This window comes from Diabrotica virgifera, chromosome 9, assembly GCF_917563875.1.
Source record: "Diabrotica virgifera virgifera chromosome 9, PGI_DIABVI_V3a".
Lineage (NCBI taxonomy): Eukaryota > Metazoa > Arthropoda > Insecta > Coleoptera > Chrysomelidae > Diabrotica > Diabrotica virgifera.
The window spans coordinates 170,893,255-170,910,408 of record NC_065451.1 but is presented as its reverse complement, the minus strand read 5'-3'; the positions used below and the strand labels follow the sequence as shown (position 1 = coordinate 170,910,408).

General features: G+C 33.6%; 1 protein-coding gene across 4 annotated transcripts in view; it reads left to right on the top strand.

The window, feature by feature from the left end:
- LOC126892103 (uncharacterized) overlaps nucleotides 1-17,154 on the top strand; it is a 654,403-nt gene that overhangs the window by 621,587 nt on the left and 15,662 nt on the right. For all 4 annotated transcript variants that reach the window (XM_050661541.1, XM_050661542.1, XM_050661540.1 and 1 more), the window contains exons 6-9: nucleotides 7,686-7,953; nucleotides 8,742-9,053; nucleotides 9,563-9,791; nucleotides 13,563-13,992. In XM_050661541.1, coding sequence (XP_050517498.1) covers nucleotides 7,686-7,953; nucleotides 8,742-9,053; nucleotides 9,563-9,791; nucleotides 13,563-13,992 — 1,239 coding nt within the window. The remainder of the gene's footprint in view (nucleotides 1-7,685; nucleotides 7,954-8,741; nucleotides 9,054-9,562; nucleotides 9,792-13,562; nucleotides 13,993-17,154) is intronic.

The following is a 17,154-nucleotide window of genomic DNA, read 5'->3' as shown; positions in this document are numbered from 1 at the left end:
CAGCGAAGCTATTTTTAAGGAAGCAATATCAGAGGAAGAACAGGGTATATCAATAAACGGAAAAATCTTGAACAACATAAGATTCGCAGACGACACCGCTATTTTTGCAGACAGTCTAGATGCACTGCAACTATTAGTAAATAGATTACATCAAGTCAGTATGGACTATGGACTACAAATGAACGTTAAGAAAACCAAGTTCATGATTATTTCTAAGCAACATACAGTAGGAAGGTTGGATATCGAGGGAAAGCAAGTAGAAAGAGTGAATAACTAGAAATATCTGGGAACCTGGGTAAATGAAAACAATGACCAGGGTAGAGAAATCAGGACACTCATTGAAATTTCAAGAAAAGCATTTATAAAAATGAAAAAGATGTTTGTTAATCGAGACCTTCCTCTGGAGCTGAGGATAAGAGCCTTAAGATGCTACGTGTTCTCGACTTTGTTATATGGAGTGGAAAGCTGGACACTAAAAGTAGAACATATAAAGAAGTTGGAAGGCTTTGAGATGTGGTGCTATAGAAGGATTTTGAAAATACCATGGATCCAACGAGTTACAAATGCAGAAGTGTTAAGAAGACTGCAAAAGGATTGCGAGGTGATAAAGAACATCAAAACAAGAAAGCTAGAACATTTAGGCCACATTACCAGAGGTGCGAAATATGAGATATTAAGACTCATAATGCAAGGTAAAATAAAGGGTAAAAGATCTATAGGTAGAAGAAGAATTTCCTGGCTGAGAAACTTAAGAGAGTGGTATAGTTGCAGCTCAGTAAATCTTTTCAGAGCAGCCGCCAATAAGGTACGGATAGCTGTGATGATAGCCAACCTCCGATAGGAGAAGGAACTACAAGAAGAAGTTGTTTATATTTATTTAGATACTTAATTCAATGATATCTCTATTTATATTAATTTCCTAAACAGCTTTAGTTACATATGTTGTCTCCTAAACTTGCACACTGTGTCTTAATGACATTTTTAAACCAAACAGTTTTGCATACTTGATTACATTCATAAAAGCCCCTTTGCATAAACCACTGAATGAATTGTGACCGATCGCCCATGTATTTACCTTCTGACATAATGAAAACGAAGTACATGTAGGTATGTTAAGAATCCTTAAAAAGAGATTTAGTCGAAAAAAAGGTATTTTACCTACATCGCCTGTTCTTATTTCGCAAATATTGCGTGAGCTTATATTCGCCCACTGCGAGATTTGCACGATATATTGCAGGATATGTCGTATAAATAGAGAAGTGAATGAGAAAAGTACCGCATGTTGACGTTAAAGGTGAGATATGGGCATTTAAAGACTTTTTAAAATTAATACCCGCTTGAGTTCGTAAATGTTTCGGTTGAAATATGGCTCTGCCAAAAGCTAAAAAGTGAATATTAATAAACTGGGATGGGAATTCTATGGAGGAAAAATTTAAAAGTCATGGCTTTTTTGCTGTATACATTAAATACCTTACATTAGGACATTCAAAAGGATCATGGAACGTGACGAAGAATATAGGACGGTTTGAATATTTTATTCCACATAAACAAGTGTATGGAATGCAACGTGTGAGATAAGTGGACAAGTTGTGCTAAATATATTGCCTAGTATTCTTCCCTAATTTTGTTTGTAGTAACCCGATCAGTCTGTAGCCGTCCCGAGTGTCTGACGAGGCATGGACGCTGAAATAACGTCATAATACTCTGTTGATTATCGATTCAAATCAGGGAAGTTGACGAATTGTAGGACAAATTGCCATATATTGATTTTTTAATTCATCAAAACGATGGCAAGCTTTTGATAAAAGATGTAAACTTCTACATCCTTGTTGCTTGCACAGTTTACTGAGTCCTGTCCTCGATGCTGTGTGTCGCCATTTCTGTACCCATTATTTTCTCGAGTATACTCTCGTCTTTCTTTATTCGAATCTCTTCCATTGCCCGAATAACCATTTCCTCCCCTGTTCCTGATCAGAATGATATCCATTTCTCCTGTTGTTCGTGTCTCTTCCATTGCCCGAACTTCCGAAATCTCTGTTTCTTTCAGGAACATTTTCTTTCCTTCTATCATTTGGGTTTCTTCTATTGCCCAAATATCCAGGTTCAGAATGTATCAGTGTGTGGTGTTCTCCACTACATTGTCTACATCTCTGTTGGGAGAAACATTGTGATTCTTTCCTATGCGATAAGCAATCTGCGCGCCATTGTTTTTTGTTTCTGTTTTTTGTACTGAGCTCCAGAAACTTCCTACATTGTGTTAAACTGTGGTCTCCGTTGCACATTATATATTGTATTTTTGATTTCCTTAATTTTCGTCCTTGACCTTCCTGCATACGCAGCTGAGACAAGGGCCGAGACAACAAAGACCAAACAAATAATGAGAACAACAGAGATGAAAACCCTAAGATCCATAAGAGGTATCACACTCAGAGATAGAATAGGAAACGAAGAAACATTGAAAGAGCTAGGCGTTCAAGACGTAGTCACAGTATAAAGAGGGACAGTAGAACCACTCTCCGAAAAATTGGAACTAAAATCTTTGGTCGCGCATGGCGACCGCGCAATGTTCCCAGTCGCTTTTGCCCCACTCTCGCATTGCTAGTCGCATAGAAACATACGGGTTTTAACAGGGAAAACCCGCATCCACCACTGGTGAATTACCAATTGCGTACTGCTGGTATTACTTCTTGAGATCAAAGTGCCGACATTGAAGAGGTTTTACTGTCCCTCTTATACTGTGACGTAGTGAGATGGACAAGAGCACGACGACGCATGTGGAGAGACCACGTAGATTGGATGGACCCTGAACGTATGCGTTCAGGACCCTGAACGTATGGAGCGCAATATATTTGGCTTTTCAATTCATCAAAGCTATAACCAAAGTATTAGCTGAAATCTGTAAATTTTTGCAAATTACGTATAGCTCAAAAGGCAGAAAACGGTGTTATCAAATTGTTTTCCTTTCTGGACATCAAAGTAGATGGTACATTTGTAGCTAACCACCTGAAGTAGGAAATAACCAGGATACAATCGTTGGCCGGCCGTTCCGTGTGTGAATTTGTATCCTCCCGAGTGTCAAAGCAGCGATGTAGTAATAACGATTTTATAATAATTTTATTAACGTCGAAACGTTAATCAAATTATTTTTTTTTCAAGTTAATTGTGGCTTATTTCCCATCTAAATAGTTACTTGTAGTAATAACATTATAACACCGTATTGATATTGATTGATTTCCTATTTATGTAGGGCCGCACCTATCTACAATAATTTACAATAACTAATCATGAAAAAAATTTTACTTAACTTTAATATTTCCTTTTAAAGACATAAAATCTCATATCACAAGAATTATTCAAATTTGGGAATTTTCATTCCCAATAATTAGCAAATGCTGTTATTTCATTTGATAATCGGATACTAAGAATTATCAGAGAAGCGGAAACCGCTATATTCTTCCTAATATAATTCATTTAGTAAGGTTTACTGGAACTTTTCGTGTATGTAATAATAATACTTCCTTGTAAATAGATCATGCAATTGTGGGAGTAAATAGATTATATTTTAAGAAAAATGACTTATTTATTTACATTTTTTAATAACGTAATTATTTATCAATAACAAGCTTAAGTTGATCCAGGTGGTATTTTCTTCTTTTTGATTTTTAATACGTTTAAGATTTTTAAGATATTTTCTAAGACTTTTGCCGTATTATTATTGTTAACTAGTTTTCTATCCATCCATTCAATAGCACCACAGCCCAAACCATACCCATAACTTACTGTGGGCCTGATTATTGTCTTATAGACGCGGAGTTTTGTTTTCAGGTATACGTCTCGCGATTTAAATATGTAGCCCATCGCAAAATAGGCTTTATTTTCGAGCACAAGCCTTCTATTTATTTCCGATAAAATTCCGATTTCACAACGCAACGGTGAAATTAAAAAAATTAATTTAAATTGACAAGGAATCCAGTGATTAGTAAAGATACGATATGATATTAGTAAAGATATGAATATATTTATGATTATTATAAGCCTCAATCGTCTTGTAAATATACTTTTGCTGGGAAGAAAAAGGCGTTTTTGATTAAATTAACAATATTTCATTCATCAAATTATGCGTACCATGGCGTGTACATAAATCATATTTATTTTGTCATCAGGCTGGTATTTCTACAAATTCGTGTATATGTTTAATATTAAAACATGTTCAATTAGTCTTGCAATAACACGTGGGAATAGTATGATCGTTTAGTAATTAAAACAATCCAACCTTGAAATTTTTACCGTTTTATTATGAGTCTATGAGTATTGCTAGGTAATCAAGTATTCACTGAAGTTTTTTTCGATACTGGTGTAAGAAATTATTAAGGATAACTAAACTGCGAAAGAACAAATATCCCAAACAAATAAAATGACTAGAGAGTTACGTTGCTAAAGCGACACTTTAATCTAGTATACATGATCATTGATCATTAATAATGACATTACTTGCGAAATTCACATCATTCCTGTTGTCATTACGGACTCGTTGGTTTGACGTTGGCTAAGAAGATATATGCTGTCAAATGGGAAAGAATGGATGGATCTTGTCTGAAATCCTGGTAAGAAGTCCAGCTCGTGGTCTCGATTCTGGCCCATCTGGCTCCTTTTTCTGTGTTCCGCTCTCACGTTGGTATTAACAACAGATACATAAATAGGCTTTTTTCAAGAAAAAACCCTCTGGAGTCTGCAAAACTACTAATTGAAAGGAATTTCAAGATAACCGACCGTTGGCGAGAAGATTGGGAGAAGAATGCTCCGCCTGACATCCGGAATATGCCATCTATTACAAGCAAGCCAGAGGGTTTCAATCAACCAAGACGAATCTAGGCGACACTAAACAGAATAAGCATAAACTGTGGTAGGTGCTCTGACTCACTTTTTAGGTGGGGAAAAAGGCCGCATATGAAATGCCTCCCGAAAAAGGGTTTCTTACCTGTCGCTAAAAAGGTCACATACGAATTGCCTCCCAAGCTTTAAATAAATTACATGCTTCTAATCTTTATGTGAAGGTGAGACGTTGCCACATCTTCGTCCCTTTGTGAATTTTTGGCAAAATTGGTATTTTGTTATTTAATTTATTTTATTTTCAACCTTTATTGTATGTATTAAACATTATTGACACTAGGCGGTATTTATAAATTTCAACTAACTTCATATGTAATTAGTTTTATAACCATTATAGTATATTTTATAATAACCATTATTTTTTGTTATTAATAATTTAACAAAAAATGCAAAAACATAATAAGTATTTTATAGATTTATTAAAAATAACATCACAAAAAACTTATTTGTAAAATATTACAAAATGTGTATAGAAATATAAAATTACAAAATATTTTTCCTAAATTTATATGATACTACTTTGACAAATTCTAATCTATTTATTTTACATTCTCTTAATTCTAAATTTTTTTCATTTAGATTATTTTTTAATGATTTTAACTTCCAATCGTATAGTAAGATACTTGATCACGTGTTTAATTCTGTCCAATCAGATTAAAATTATACTGAGAATTATCTACTGTAGAAAATTACCGATAGAATTTTTTTAAGTAGATTGTTTCTGTTTAATATCAACCAGTTTCCTAGTTTTGACAACTGTCACATTTAAGAAAATATCCATAATATACGTATTAAAAAATAATCTTACGAATATCACACGACAGTAAGAATAAATAAGACAATAATGCTTCATTTTTACTGAAATTTCTTGTCATTGGGCAATAATTGCCAGACAACAAATTTTCGAAAAACTGTCGCATTATTTTCAATTTATTCTCACTCTCTTGTGATATTATACCCGAAAATTTATTTTTGCTGGCTTTCCACAACAATTTTTTTTGGTGTCGAAACAGAATTCATTTTAATGTAGGTATTTATTTGAAATTGTAAAATTACATCAATACAATTATTAATGTTAGGATGAGGGCAGTACAAAGAAGAATTTTATACTTGGAATGAAAACTTTCGCATGGGTTTGTGGTTCTTTGTAAGGATGAAGAGTGTTCAGCCCAAAGATGTGGAAGAAATGTCGAATTTTCAGATATGTAATTATCAACAAGATAATCACAAAACTGGGTGACTCTTTCATCGACTGGTTTAATTTCTGCCAAATCTATAGCAAAAAAATCGCTAACATCTTCAGGATGTAAGAATGAAAGACCAAAAATATAAATAAAAAAATCCGTAATTTCGGTTGAGTCAACACCTTTTTTCTGGTATTTTGGAGCCAATCCCAGTGCTTAAACCTTTCTATACCATGCCTGACCCAAATGAAAACGACATCGATGAAGATCTGCTTCAGGAAATGCCATACGAATACCATTATGAATAGAAATTTCAAAGTCTGAAGTTATTACTTTAGGGGATACAGGACAATTAATTTTAAAACATTCTTCTATGATATGTATATTTAAATGCGAGATAATATGAAGATGACTTTTTATCTTGAATTAAACAAAAGACAAGAGGAATATAATGTCCATTTTTCAAGCCATGTATACTAAAAACAATTGAGTGAAAAAACGAGGACAGTATATTGGAAACAGTCGAAGGAAAACGAAGATTTGAAAAACATGTCAATATAACAATATGATTATCTTTGTCATTTTTAATTATAAAATTTTCATTTCTATTTGTAATAATAAAAGATGAATCAAGAGCTTTATGAAATTCAGATATATTTTTGGGAAGTTTAATTAAAGAATTTGTGGTTCTATTTGCCAATAAAGAATTTGATCAACATTTTTTGAAAACCGAATGTAAAACCATCAATTGATAGTAAAGGTTTGACCTTTTGACTGGCATTTATCGTTGATTCCATTATTTCGGATGTTATGACTTAAACACAATTTGATCTTGAAATCTACGAACTGACAAGCTTGAAATAGACAAACTGACTGACGCAGGAACTAATAAAATTTCAAGTATTTATACAACATTTAGCCCATTAGCACAATTTACAAAAAAGAATATAAACAAACAAATAGATTAAGGTAAAAGTACCTATTCATGGAATTATAAAATGGAATTATAAATATGGGAGAGATTAGAATCGGAATTGGAATTACCCAGAAAAGCTGGATATTAGATTGTCGGGTAACAACTTTCTTTTCTAAAAAGAAATATGTCGTACTGTGAAATATTTATGTGAAACAAATTTTATGTACACTGCATTAAGAAAAATCAAAATAGATACCTACCTATTTAAATTATGATTTGGCAACATTGTGTCATTTTACAGAGATTAAATAGACAAAATATCAGCCTAAATGATTAACGAAACGGAGGCATTTCGATTGTTCCTGGGAGGCATTTCATGTATGAAAATATTTACCTGAAAAAGTGGGAGGCACTTCGATAACTCCGGGGAAAAATACCTTCTCTAAATTGCGATTACAGTGCTGAACAAAAACAGTCAAGCATTTAGTACATGAATAAATACCCCATCAGATCGTACAATGGTAATCCGTCCGATTTTTTAGTGGCGACCAAGGAGTCGATGGAATATATTTACCAACTAAATTTTTGTTTATAAAAATTAATTATTATTATTTATAATGTATTGTTATCTTTATTTGTTTATATAAAAACTGTGACATAGCTATACGCTAAATAAATAAATTTATTATTTTAAGGAAATTCTTAGAGGATTTGAAAGAAGCTGAAGGGGAAGCGACGAAAACAGCAAACTGCTTCCTTCACCACGACTCAGGTTTTTCCGTTTACAACGAATACTGCCAAAACTACCCCACGACGATGGAAGTTTTAGGACAGTTAACCAGGGACGAAAAAATGGCTGCTCTTTTCAGGGAAAAACAAATAGCTTTAGGACACGCCTTACCTCTAGGATCGTATTTATTGAAACCAGTGCAAAGAATACTTAAATATCACCTCCTGTTACAGGTAAGTGATGTTTTATTTATGTTGTTTTTATAGAAAAATGCTTTATTTTACCTTAATTGTCCCCATTGGGTTTCATTATTGAGCTATCATTCGTGTAGCAACAGGTCTATTGCACATATTCACGTAGTTTTCACTTTATCACATTCCAATTTTTATATTCCTTCCGGGGATTCTTAGCACCCCATAGGCGTAACCAGGGGGGTTTTGGGGGTTGTAACCCCCCCATTGGGATGTACTTTGAGCTCTATACGCTTAACACCATAGCCCTCAGAGACCTTCCAGTAGTTGTAACCCCCCCCCCCTTACGATCATCCTGGTTACGCCTATGTAGCACCCTCCGACTATCAAAAGTCTGCCGGGGACTGAAAGTTTTATCTTGTATTTTAATTGTTTGATGATTATTATGTTTCACAAAAACTAATAATGTGAATCAGAATTGGGTGTATATTTTTATTTTATGCAGTGCCTCTTCTAATATTCTTTGACGTCATTTCTAAACTTACTAGTGAAGATTAGTACTAAATACATTCTAATAAAAAGTCAAATAAGTCAGGATATAAAATTCAAAGTTATTTATCCTCTGAGCTTTTTAAGTTGGAAAAATGAAGCATAACAGATTGGCGAAATATTCGACAAGGGAAATCTAAAATTGCATTTTACGTCCTGTCATTCACCGTGATAATAATTTTAGCGAATTACGTATAAGCACATAGTAGAGGCTCTGTACTGTAATCAAATCTGAACAATCTTATCTTTTCTTTTACATTCTAATAATATCAAATTTTTAGCGACTGTCCAAGCAATGCGACCCCCTACACAAACCAGCAGTGGACTTAGCTTTAACGACCATGACTGGCATAGCTTCTGATATCAACAACATGAAACGGAAGCACGAACATGCTGTTCGAGTGCAAGAAATCCAAGCTCAATTATACGGTTGGAACGGACCAGATCTCACTGCCTTGGGGGAACTCATAGCTGAAGGGACGTTCAGAGTCGTTGGAGCGAGAGGTCGAAGACACGTTTTTCTGTTTGAAAAGGTTTTGCTGTTGGCGAAAAACAAGCAAGGTGGAGCTCTGGCGTACAAAAGCCATATTATGGTGAGTATACGTTTGGCATACAGACTGTTTAGTGTTGGATTAGATCTTAGAGTAGGGAGAATTTTACACTTCCTACAGGAAAGTATAAAATTCTCCCTACTCTAAGGATTATACTGATATACCCCACTGAAGGAAGCACTAACATCGGCAACATTGCTTGTGAAGATGAGTGGCAAAATTGCCACTGTAGAATGAAGATTGACTGAATGAATCTTGCCACGAATCAGATGTGGGAAGCGGGGAAGCAGTGTTGCCGTGTATAGGATGTATCTGTTTATCTTATTATAAACTAAAGAGTCTGTACAATAACAGTTTCAATTGTTATATTTTTAATTTTCCTAATATCATAGTTGAAAAAGTTGTTATTTTTAAAGATCACTTTTATTTTTTATAATTTACTGTATATTCATTCTACGAAGTTCTGCAGAAAAATATTAAAGTAATCTTTTAAAAGTGATCTTTTATTCTAAAGTGACCTTTTTCTGATTATAAAATGATCTTCTTTTTAGACCAACAACTTGATGTTGGTGGAACAAGTACGAGGAGAACCTTTATCTTTCCAAGTAATTCCATTCGATAACCCTCGATTACAGTCCACGTTAAAAGCTAGATCGCCTCAACATAAACGAGAATGGACCTTGCAAATAAAGAGGGTCATTTTAGAAAACTACTCAGCCGTCATTCCAAACCACGCCAGGCAGTTGGTCTTGCAGCTTGGCCAGGATCTCCATGAAACTGGTAAATACTTATATATTTATACTAGTTTAGACTATAGTATATTTCATGAATTTGCGACTATTTTGACTCTTTCCCCTCGCCACCTAATGGTGGAAAAGGAACGATTATGTAAGTATGTATACTCTCGTCCTGCTAAATCCTTTATATTTAATCTTTAACCATTCTTTAACCATTTTTTTATTTTGTGTACTGTCCATAAATTTGTTGGTTTCTTATTTCAAATATCAGAATGGTATGGTGCATTATTCAAAACCATAACAGATGGTTCATATAAACTTGGAAGCAGTTTTTCTTTCAACCATTTCACAAATGTATTCAGTATTCATGTCATCGTGATAATCAGCTGATTTTGGTTTTGACGAAACCGCAAGAGTATGCAATATAATACGTTTCTTTCCCTCAGTATCGGTATGTTTTATGAATTTTATACTCTCGTCCTGCCAAATCCGTTTTATTCCACCTTTAGCAAAAATCCACGGTTCGTCAAAATAAACAAATGAAGCATGTTCTTTTTTAAATTTATTTATTATTTCTTAACAACTCGATTTTTTTGTGAACGACACTAGCTTTTTCACACAAGGTTTTTCTATTGACTTCCATTTTAAACCAATCTGTTTGGAAAATTATCCAGAGACTTGTGCTGGAAATTTCGAATGTATTTCTGTCTTTTATTTTTTTTTTTCACCCTGTTCTACAGAAACTTGTTCTTTCTTTTCACGCATTTCGCATTTTCACGCATATCGAATTTCAAACTCACAACCCTCAGGATGATCTTTAAAGGTCTTGGGCCCACCATTTAAAAAAGATTATTAAAATGATTACCTCCCTCATGAGACTTTCGTAAAGGGGGCCGGGCGGTTCGTAAATATAGAGGTTTCTAAACTTTAGTGTGTCCGACAACTCGAGTGAGTACCCTTAAAAATTTGTCGGACAATATAACCAGTTAATAGTGAATATTTTTACAATTCTGCACAAAACAATCCTGCAAATATCAGGTGTAAGGATATATTATATTATGACTTTTGTTTTATGCTGCGTACCCCATATAGGGGAGCGCACTATGGAGTCATAAATGATGATTTTTTTTGCAGGATTGTTTGATAAAAATACTTTGATAAACTTATTAGGGTACCATTAATTTGCAACCTGTTTGGGTGTACCTGTCGCTAAAGTAAGGAATCTGTTTCTCCGAATGGTCAAAACCCCCCCAAGTACAGGCTAAGGGATTGAATAAATATCTTTGCTTATGTTCATCTTTCAGAGATCACTGATTAGAATTACATTAAATTCTAGGTAATAACTAATTTGGTTTAAACAGTAGATCTCATCTGTAGAGCAGAGTGAATCATGGGCTGTCGAGCTAGCTCTTCTTCTTTAGCCTTAAGTAATCCAACTTTGGACATATAACTTCCCCAATTCAATCCAGTGTTTTATATTTTGCGTCACTTGCTTCCAGTTGTGTACTCCAATCTTCTTAATGTCATCAGCCCATCTCATTTGTGACCTTCCTCTGCTTCTCCTTCCTAACCATGATCTCCATTGTTGTATTTCGTGGTTCCATTTTGTATACTTCAATCGGGCATTGTGTCCTGCAAAGTTCCATTTTAATTTGGTACCATGTTCTGTGTCTTTGACTTTGGTTTTGCTTCTAATCCATTTGTTTGTTTTTTGTCTATAAGTCTCACTCCGAGCATTGATCTTTCCATTGTTCTTTGTGCCTTTACTATTTTATCTATATTGGCCTTGGTAAGTGCCCACATCTGTGAAGCATTGAGTCTAGGGAAGCTACACTGGTCGTAAACTCTGGTTTTCAAATATTGTTCTATTTTAGTGTTTTTCAAGATCCAACTCATTTTTCCAAATCCTGCCCACGCTAACCTTATTCTTCTGGTAATTTCGGCAGTTTGATTTTCCTTGTTAACTTTCATTATCTATCCCAGGTAGAGGTAGATGTATTCGCTTACTGTTTCTAAATTTATGTCGTTCAACGTTGTTATTTTTCTAATGTTTGGTGTATTCGTCATTATTTTTTTTTTCAAGTTCATCTTAGGACCTTCTTTTTCCGAAGCTTGAAATAGTTGCGTCATCGTGGTCTGTAATTCTTCGAAATTTTTAGCGAATATTAGCTAGCGATAGTCGAACTAGCGATAATCCAAAACAGTCGCAAATTTGTGAAATATGCTTTAGTTTATAGTGTATGTATCTATTGCATAAAATATCATTTGTCTTAATATTTATTAAATACAGTTTTAAGTTTATTTTTGTATTTTTATTAGTTTATTCTGATTTAGTAAATTTTAATGTCTAATCTTGTCTAGAAATTAATTTTTTGTTATGTTTTCGTATCAAAGAATCATTTTCATAGAAACGAAACAATCAGTCACTTATGTATACATTCACGCAATAAATAGCACTAAGTATATCAAAATGAATTACAAAACACATATCCCACGATTATTTTCTTTGCACCCTGAAAACTTAAAACTGAATTAGAAAATAAATTTTAAAAAAAGCAAAAAATTCTAAAATAATTTCAGAGAATACTTTTGTATTTTTTCAGATAAAGTTAATGGACTAATAAGTTTCTTTAACGGAATTCAAGTGTCCGAAAGTCTGGAAAGCTTTTTTTCGAAGAAGAAACATTCAGACTAATTCTACGATAGGTTTATAGGACGAGAGATGAGGACTGGTTTGTTGATTTTCATCTCAACTCTCATGCTTTCCATTTTACTCTTTTCAGACTTTCAGTTTTTTTTTTCAAAAATATGTTTTGTGCTTTTATATTGAAGAGTAGATTTTGCTTACTAACTTGTGTTCATAAATCATTCATTAATGGTACAATTACGAGTTGGCTCTTTTTTCATTAAAAAAAACAGCCTAAGACTGTATGATTCGTTCATTTATTCGTTTGTCTGTAACCCTGGAGCAGTTAGGTAGCAGGAACCCTTACAGTAAAGGATTTTAATAAATTTGATGATTTATGAAAGATACTTCAATTGAATCCGTTTAGCTAATTGCTTTTTTTTTCGATTTTTTTTTCACCTTTTAAGTCCGGTCACGTCCAGCTATATTTTATTCCTATTTCCTAGCTTTAATAAAATTTATATATCCTGATTTTTTATGTTCGTGTTCTTAGTCTATTTAGCTCGTGTTCTTTTTTAGTCTGCTTTTATATAAAAAACAGTTGTTTTTAGAACTCTTTAGCGACGAATTAGTATAATATAATAATTATGAATTACCGTCGAAGGCCGATATGATCAACCAAAAAAGAAGATGTATTTGGTGATTTTTCTAGTGACTTTCTTGGGTGTGAGTCTGTCTTTTTAGTTTACTCCTCCTGGTTTAAAAGCAAACCATAGTGTAATATAACACAGTCTCTCACTGATAAGCGTAAAACTTATAGCACTGTTCAAGAATTCTTTTCGGACCACGAAACCTGTGCTGCATTCGTGTTTTTCTGTTGGTTTCCACTGTAGAAAATGGCCGCCTTATCTATTCTTATGTTTCCAGTGTCCAGCCACATTAGTTCTTGTATGGCCGTAATGTCCATTCCTACTTTTTCTCACTGCTTTACTGCAACTATGGTACAACTTTATTTTTCTGTAAAATATCATTCAAACAAAATTCAATTTCCATGTGCTATCGAGCTATCGACGCACGGCTTTGGTTTGGAGTTTGTTGTCCTGGCTAACATGAATTATAAGTTTGAAGGAATAAAATACACAGTTGGATCTAAAGAGTCTAATATAGTGTCGTTTTTTTTTGTTGCAGAAGATGTGAACAACGACAAATGGTCACCTCTAAAACAAAACTCAACCCCCCATTATTTAGAACGCAGAAGCAGGGTGAGAAAAACCCGAGATTTCAGCAACAGAAGAGCCGCCTCTCAAGACCGCACATTCCCTACATTAGCAAATTGGAGAAGAAAGTCTGAACCGAGCATGGTACCCCAATATAACCCCAAAAAAGCTGTGAAAGTCAAGAAACACAAGGAATCTCAAAGTGCCACCTTTTACACGGATTTGTCTGACTCAGAAAACTGCGCTGATGAATCTTTGGAGAATATACAGCAGAATTTGAGTGAGAATACCGCTGAAGAACTGAAAGAGGAGGAAAGGACTGACTGTGTTAACAATAATTTGGAACAAATCGTGTCTGATATTCTTATGCAAAATCAAAATTTTCACAAAGCATTCAATAGGTGAGTAATAAGATATACTTATAAGTTGTAACGATTCAAAAAACTTTTATTTTTTATTCTAATTCCATTTAATTCAGAAAGCAGTAACTTTTATGCGACCCTGTATATCATACATTTTTTTATAGTTGCCCGAACCACTTAACGTTTTGCGTCTTAAATTTATTATACAGTAAGGGTATAAACCCTTATATTAAAGCATATGTTTATCTGAAAGTAGGTCGCACTAACGAGGTGTCGCATTGTTATGTATAAACAACGGTGAAGTTTAGTAGATTGTATACACGACCTTATAGTAAAAAGTATAACACATTTTGAATCCAAAGGTCTAGATCGAGCAAAGATATAAAAAGCGAGAAGGATTGTTCAATACAAGAGAACTTGAAATGTGTACCTTGAAAGCATAACGTAACGCGACACTTCGGTAGACCCTACGATACTTGAACCGTGTATGTGTACGTTGAAATAAACCAAAAGAAAGAATCTGTGTGTTCCTGAGTTCGAGAGAGTTCGAGAGTTCGCCCTTTCCGTCCCTTTACGACATTATGTATCCCAACGAAAGTTTTTTTTATAAACATCTTAACCTTCGGCGGAAAACACGTAGCTACTCTTCAATTAGATTAAGCAAAAAAACAATCTTTTGTTTATATTGGGAGCCGTCGCTAGTGGAATTGACGTATTTGTTTATTGAGTACTAGCTGAGAGCGAAATTGCCGGCTTGAAGATATTATTAAGATCAGTGGGAATCTGGTCTGGTCTCTGTTCTGGTCAGTGGAGAGGCTGGATCTGAGTTTCGACCACTCAAATATGAATTATCGGTTCATCTACTGAAAAGGTCGGTACTGGCTATTTCCCCCATGTACTGGGGGGTTTATCCCCCCAGCATCATCAACTTCCATTAAAAGTCAAGTAAAATTTCTTCTAAAAAGTCTTCAGCGAAAGTATAAGCTTTTTTTGTGTTCTTTATTGTCGAGAAACCTATGGTTTATGGGAGTGAAGGTGAAGCAGCCCATAATTTGCCAATTTGTTCTTTGAGAAACAGTGCTTCTTCTAGTAAAAGTCTACACTCGAAGCAAGTGTAGTGAAACAAATAAATTCGCAGTCAGTATTTTTAATGTTCGTATTCTGCTTTAGCAAATATCCACTAATCCACTTTAATTATAAATTAAAAAAGAGGACCTGATAGTACTTTTATTCTCTTCCATTTGTACCTAGTGCAGTGCTGTGCTATAGTTTTTTTTTGGTATATCCGTGTAATTTTTGTGTATCACCATTGTTTTTGTATGAACAATACTAAATAAAAAAAATTGTAGTGGACACTTTTCTTTCTAAGATTTGAATTATTGTGTCCAACTAAATCTGTTTAAGAGTGTAGGCGCAAATATTTTACGGCTATCCCTACTTTTTCTGTCTTTGCACGGCAAATTATGTGTAGTAAAATTCTTACAGGTATGAATATATAAACATTACTTATTACTTGACATTGTCATCATTAATTTTAAAAGATGGCTTTTGAAGGTTCTTGGATAACTGTTATTGTATAATTGCTTAAATTATTAATTCAGTTAATTAATATGATAATTTTTTCACTAACTATGTATTCAGTGATTGTAATAAATTATATACTGTACAACAAAAACCAATACTCTATCGAGAAAAGACGAAAAGTGATAAAATTATTTTTTAATAATATACCTATTGTTACTATGGAACGCTTACAAGTTTGAACATCCTTAACAACAAAATACTTGGATCACAGAATTATATCCTGATGTATTCTCTGCTTGGATCTTCCACAAATAATAAACAATAAATAACTTTTTACTAAGTTCACGTCTTACTTATTATCAAATACACTATCAATATTATTTAATCAACAACTCAAAATATTCCCGATGTCATGTCAAATATTTAAAATTGTCTCTGTCTTGTCACCATATTCTATTCGACTCAGTGCATTGTATGACAAAGATAGCGAATGTTCGATTTGGAAAATATCACCACGGATATAGTGTCCATTTTTTTCGAATCCTAAAAACACTAATACACATTTTTAAAAAATTTAAACGCAGATTGAAAGACTAAATTATTATCGAGGGCCGAAAGTCTCTTAGAATAAAGAAAAAGTTTCTTTTGAATGAGATATTTGAAATTAAAAATCACACTACATTTTCTCTTAGTTTTTCACCCCTGTAACTTATTGAAATAAACATTATAGAAGTTTTCAGGAACTTTCGGCCCTCGGTAAGAACGTAATCTTTCATTCTACGTTTAAATTTTTCAAAAATACTTTGAAAAATAATACTTTAAAATAAAATGTACCGATCCCCTTAAGCCAATAGTAATAAATATTACCAGTATGTAACAATTTTTTTATTGTTTGATTTCTCTGATAATCTTCTTTTCTCTTGGACATCAAAAACACAATTTTAATGACTTTTGATTAAGAGTAGATAAGGTATCTAAATGTGATTGTTCTTTTTTTTTTAGTATGTTAGAAAAGTACCTGACCTATTTGTTCAATTGTTACATTTTATTTATTTATGTGTATTTTGGTTTTAAGAGTTTTCTTTGTCTCTCTAAGAAAGGCAAAGTGACGCTCTTTCTGGCAAATTGTTTTTAACTTGTTTTCCTCGTTTTATTTATTAAACATTTCTGGTTTAGCTCTAGTAGCTACCATCTTATAACTTTTTTATTTTTCATCAATTTTATTTTTTGTTTATGAGCTAGTAAGAATGATCCAAAGAGCCACCCCGCATCTCTTCTTATTCTGAGCAATGCGGCCTTCGTTCATTTTGTGTACACATTTTGGGGCTACAATTTAATAGCGACCCTAGTGTGGGTCACGTTAATGGCGCCCAACGTGGACCATCCCACATAACAATTTCATGTTCTTAGTAGATTCATTGAACATACTTTTCAGAAAAAGTATATACTGAGAATGTGCGTAATTACCATTGCGAATGTGCAGAGCAGATACTGAGTATATACTACATTACAGTACTTAAACGTTCTATGTATATACTTAGAATGTACTACCGCACTTCTTTTCAGTATATACCACGAATGTTCTTTTTATAACATTCCAAGGACGTGCTATAAACCTTCTATTCTATGTGTATACTTAGAACATACTACCGCACATCTTTTTAGTTTATACCAAGA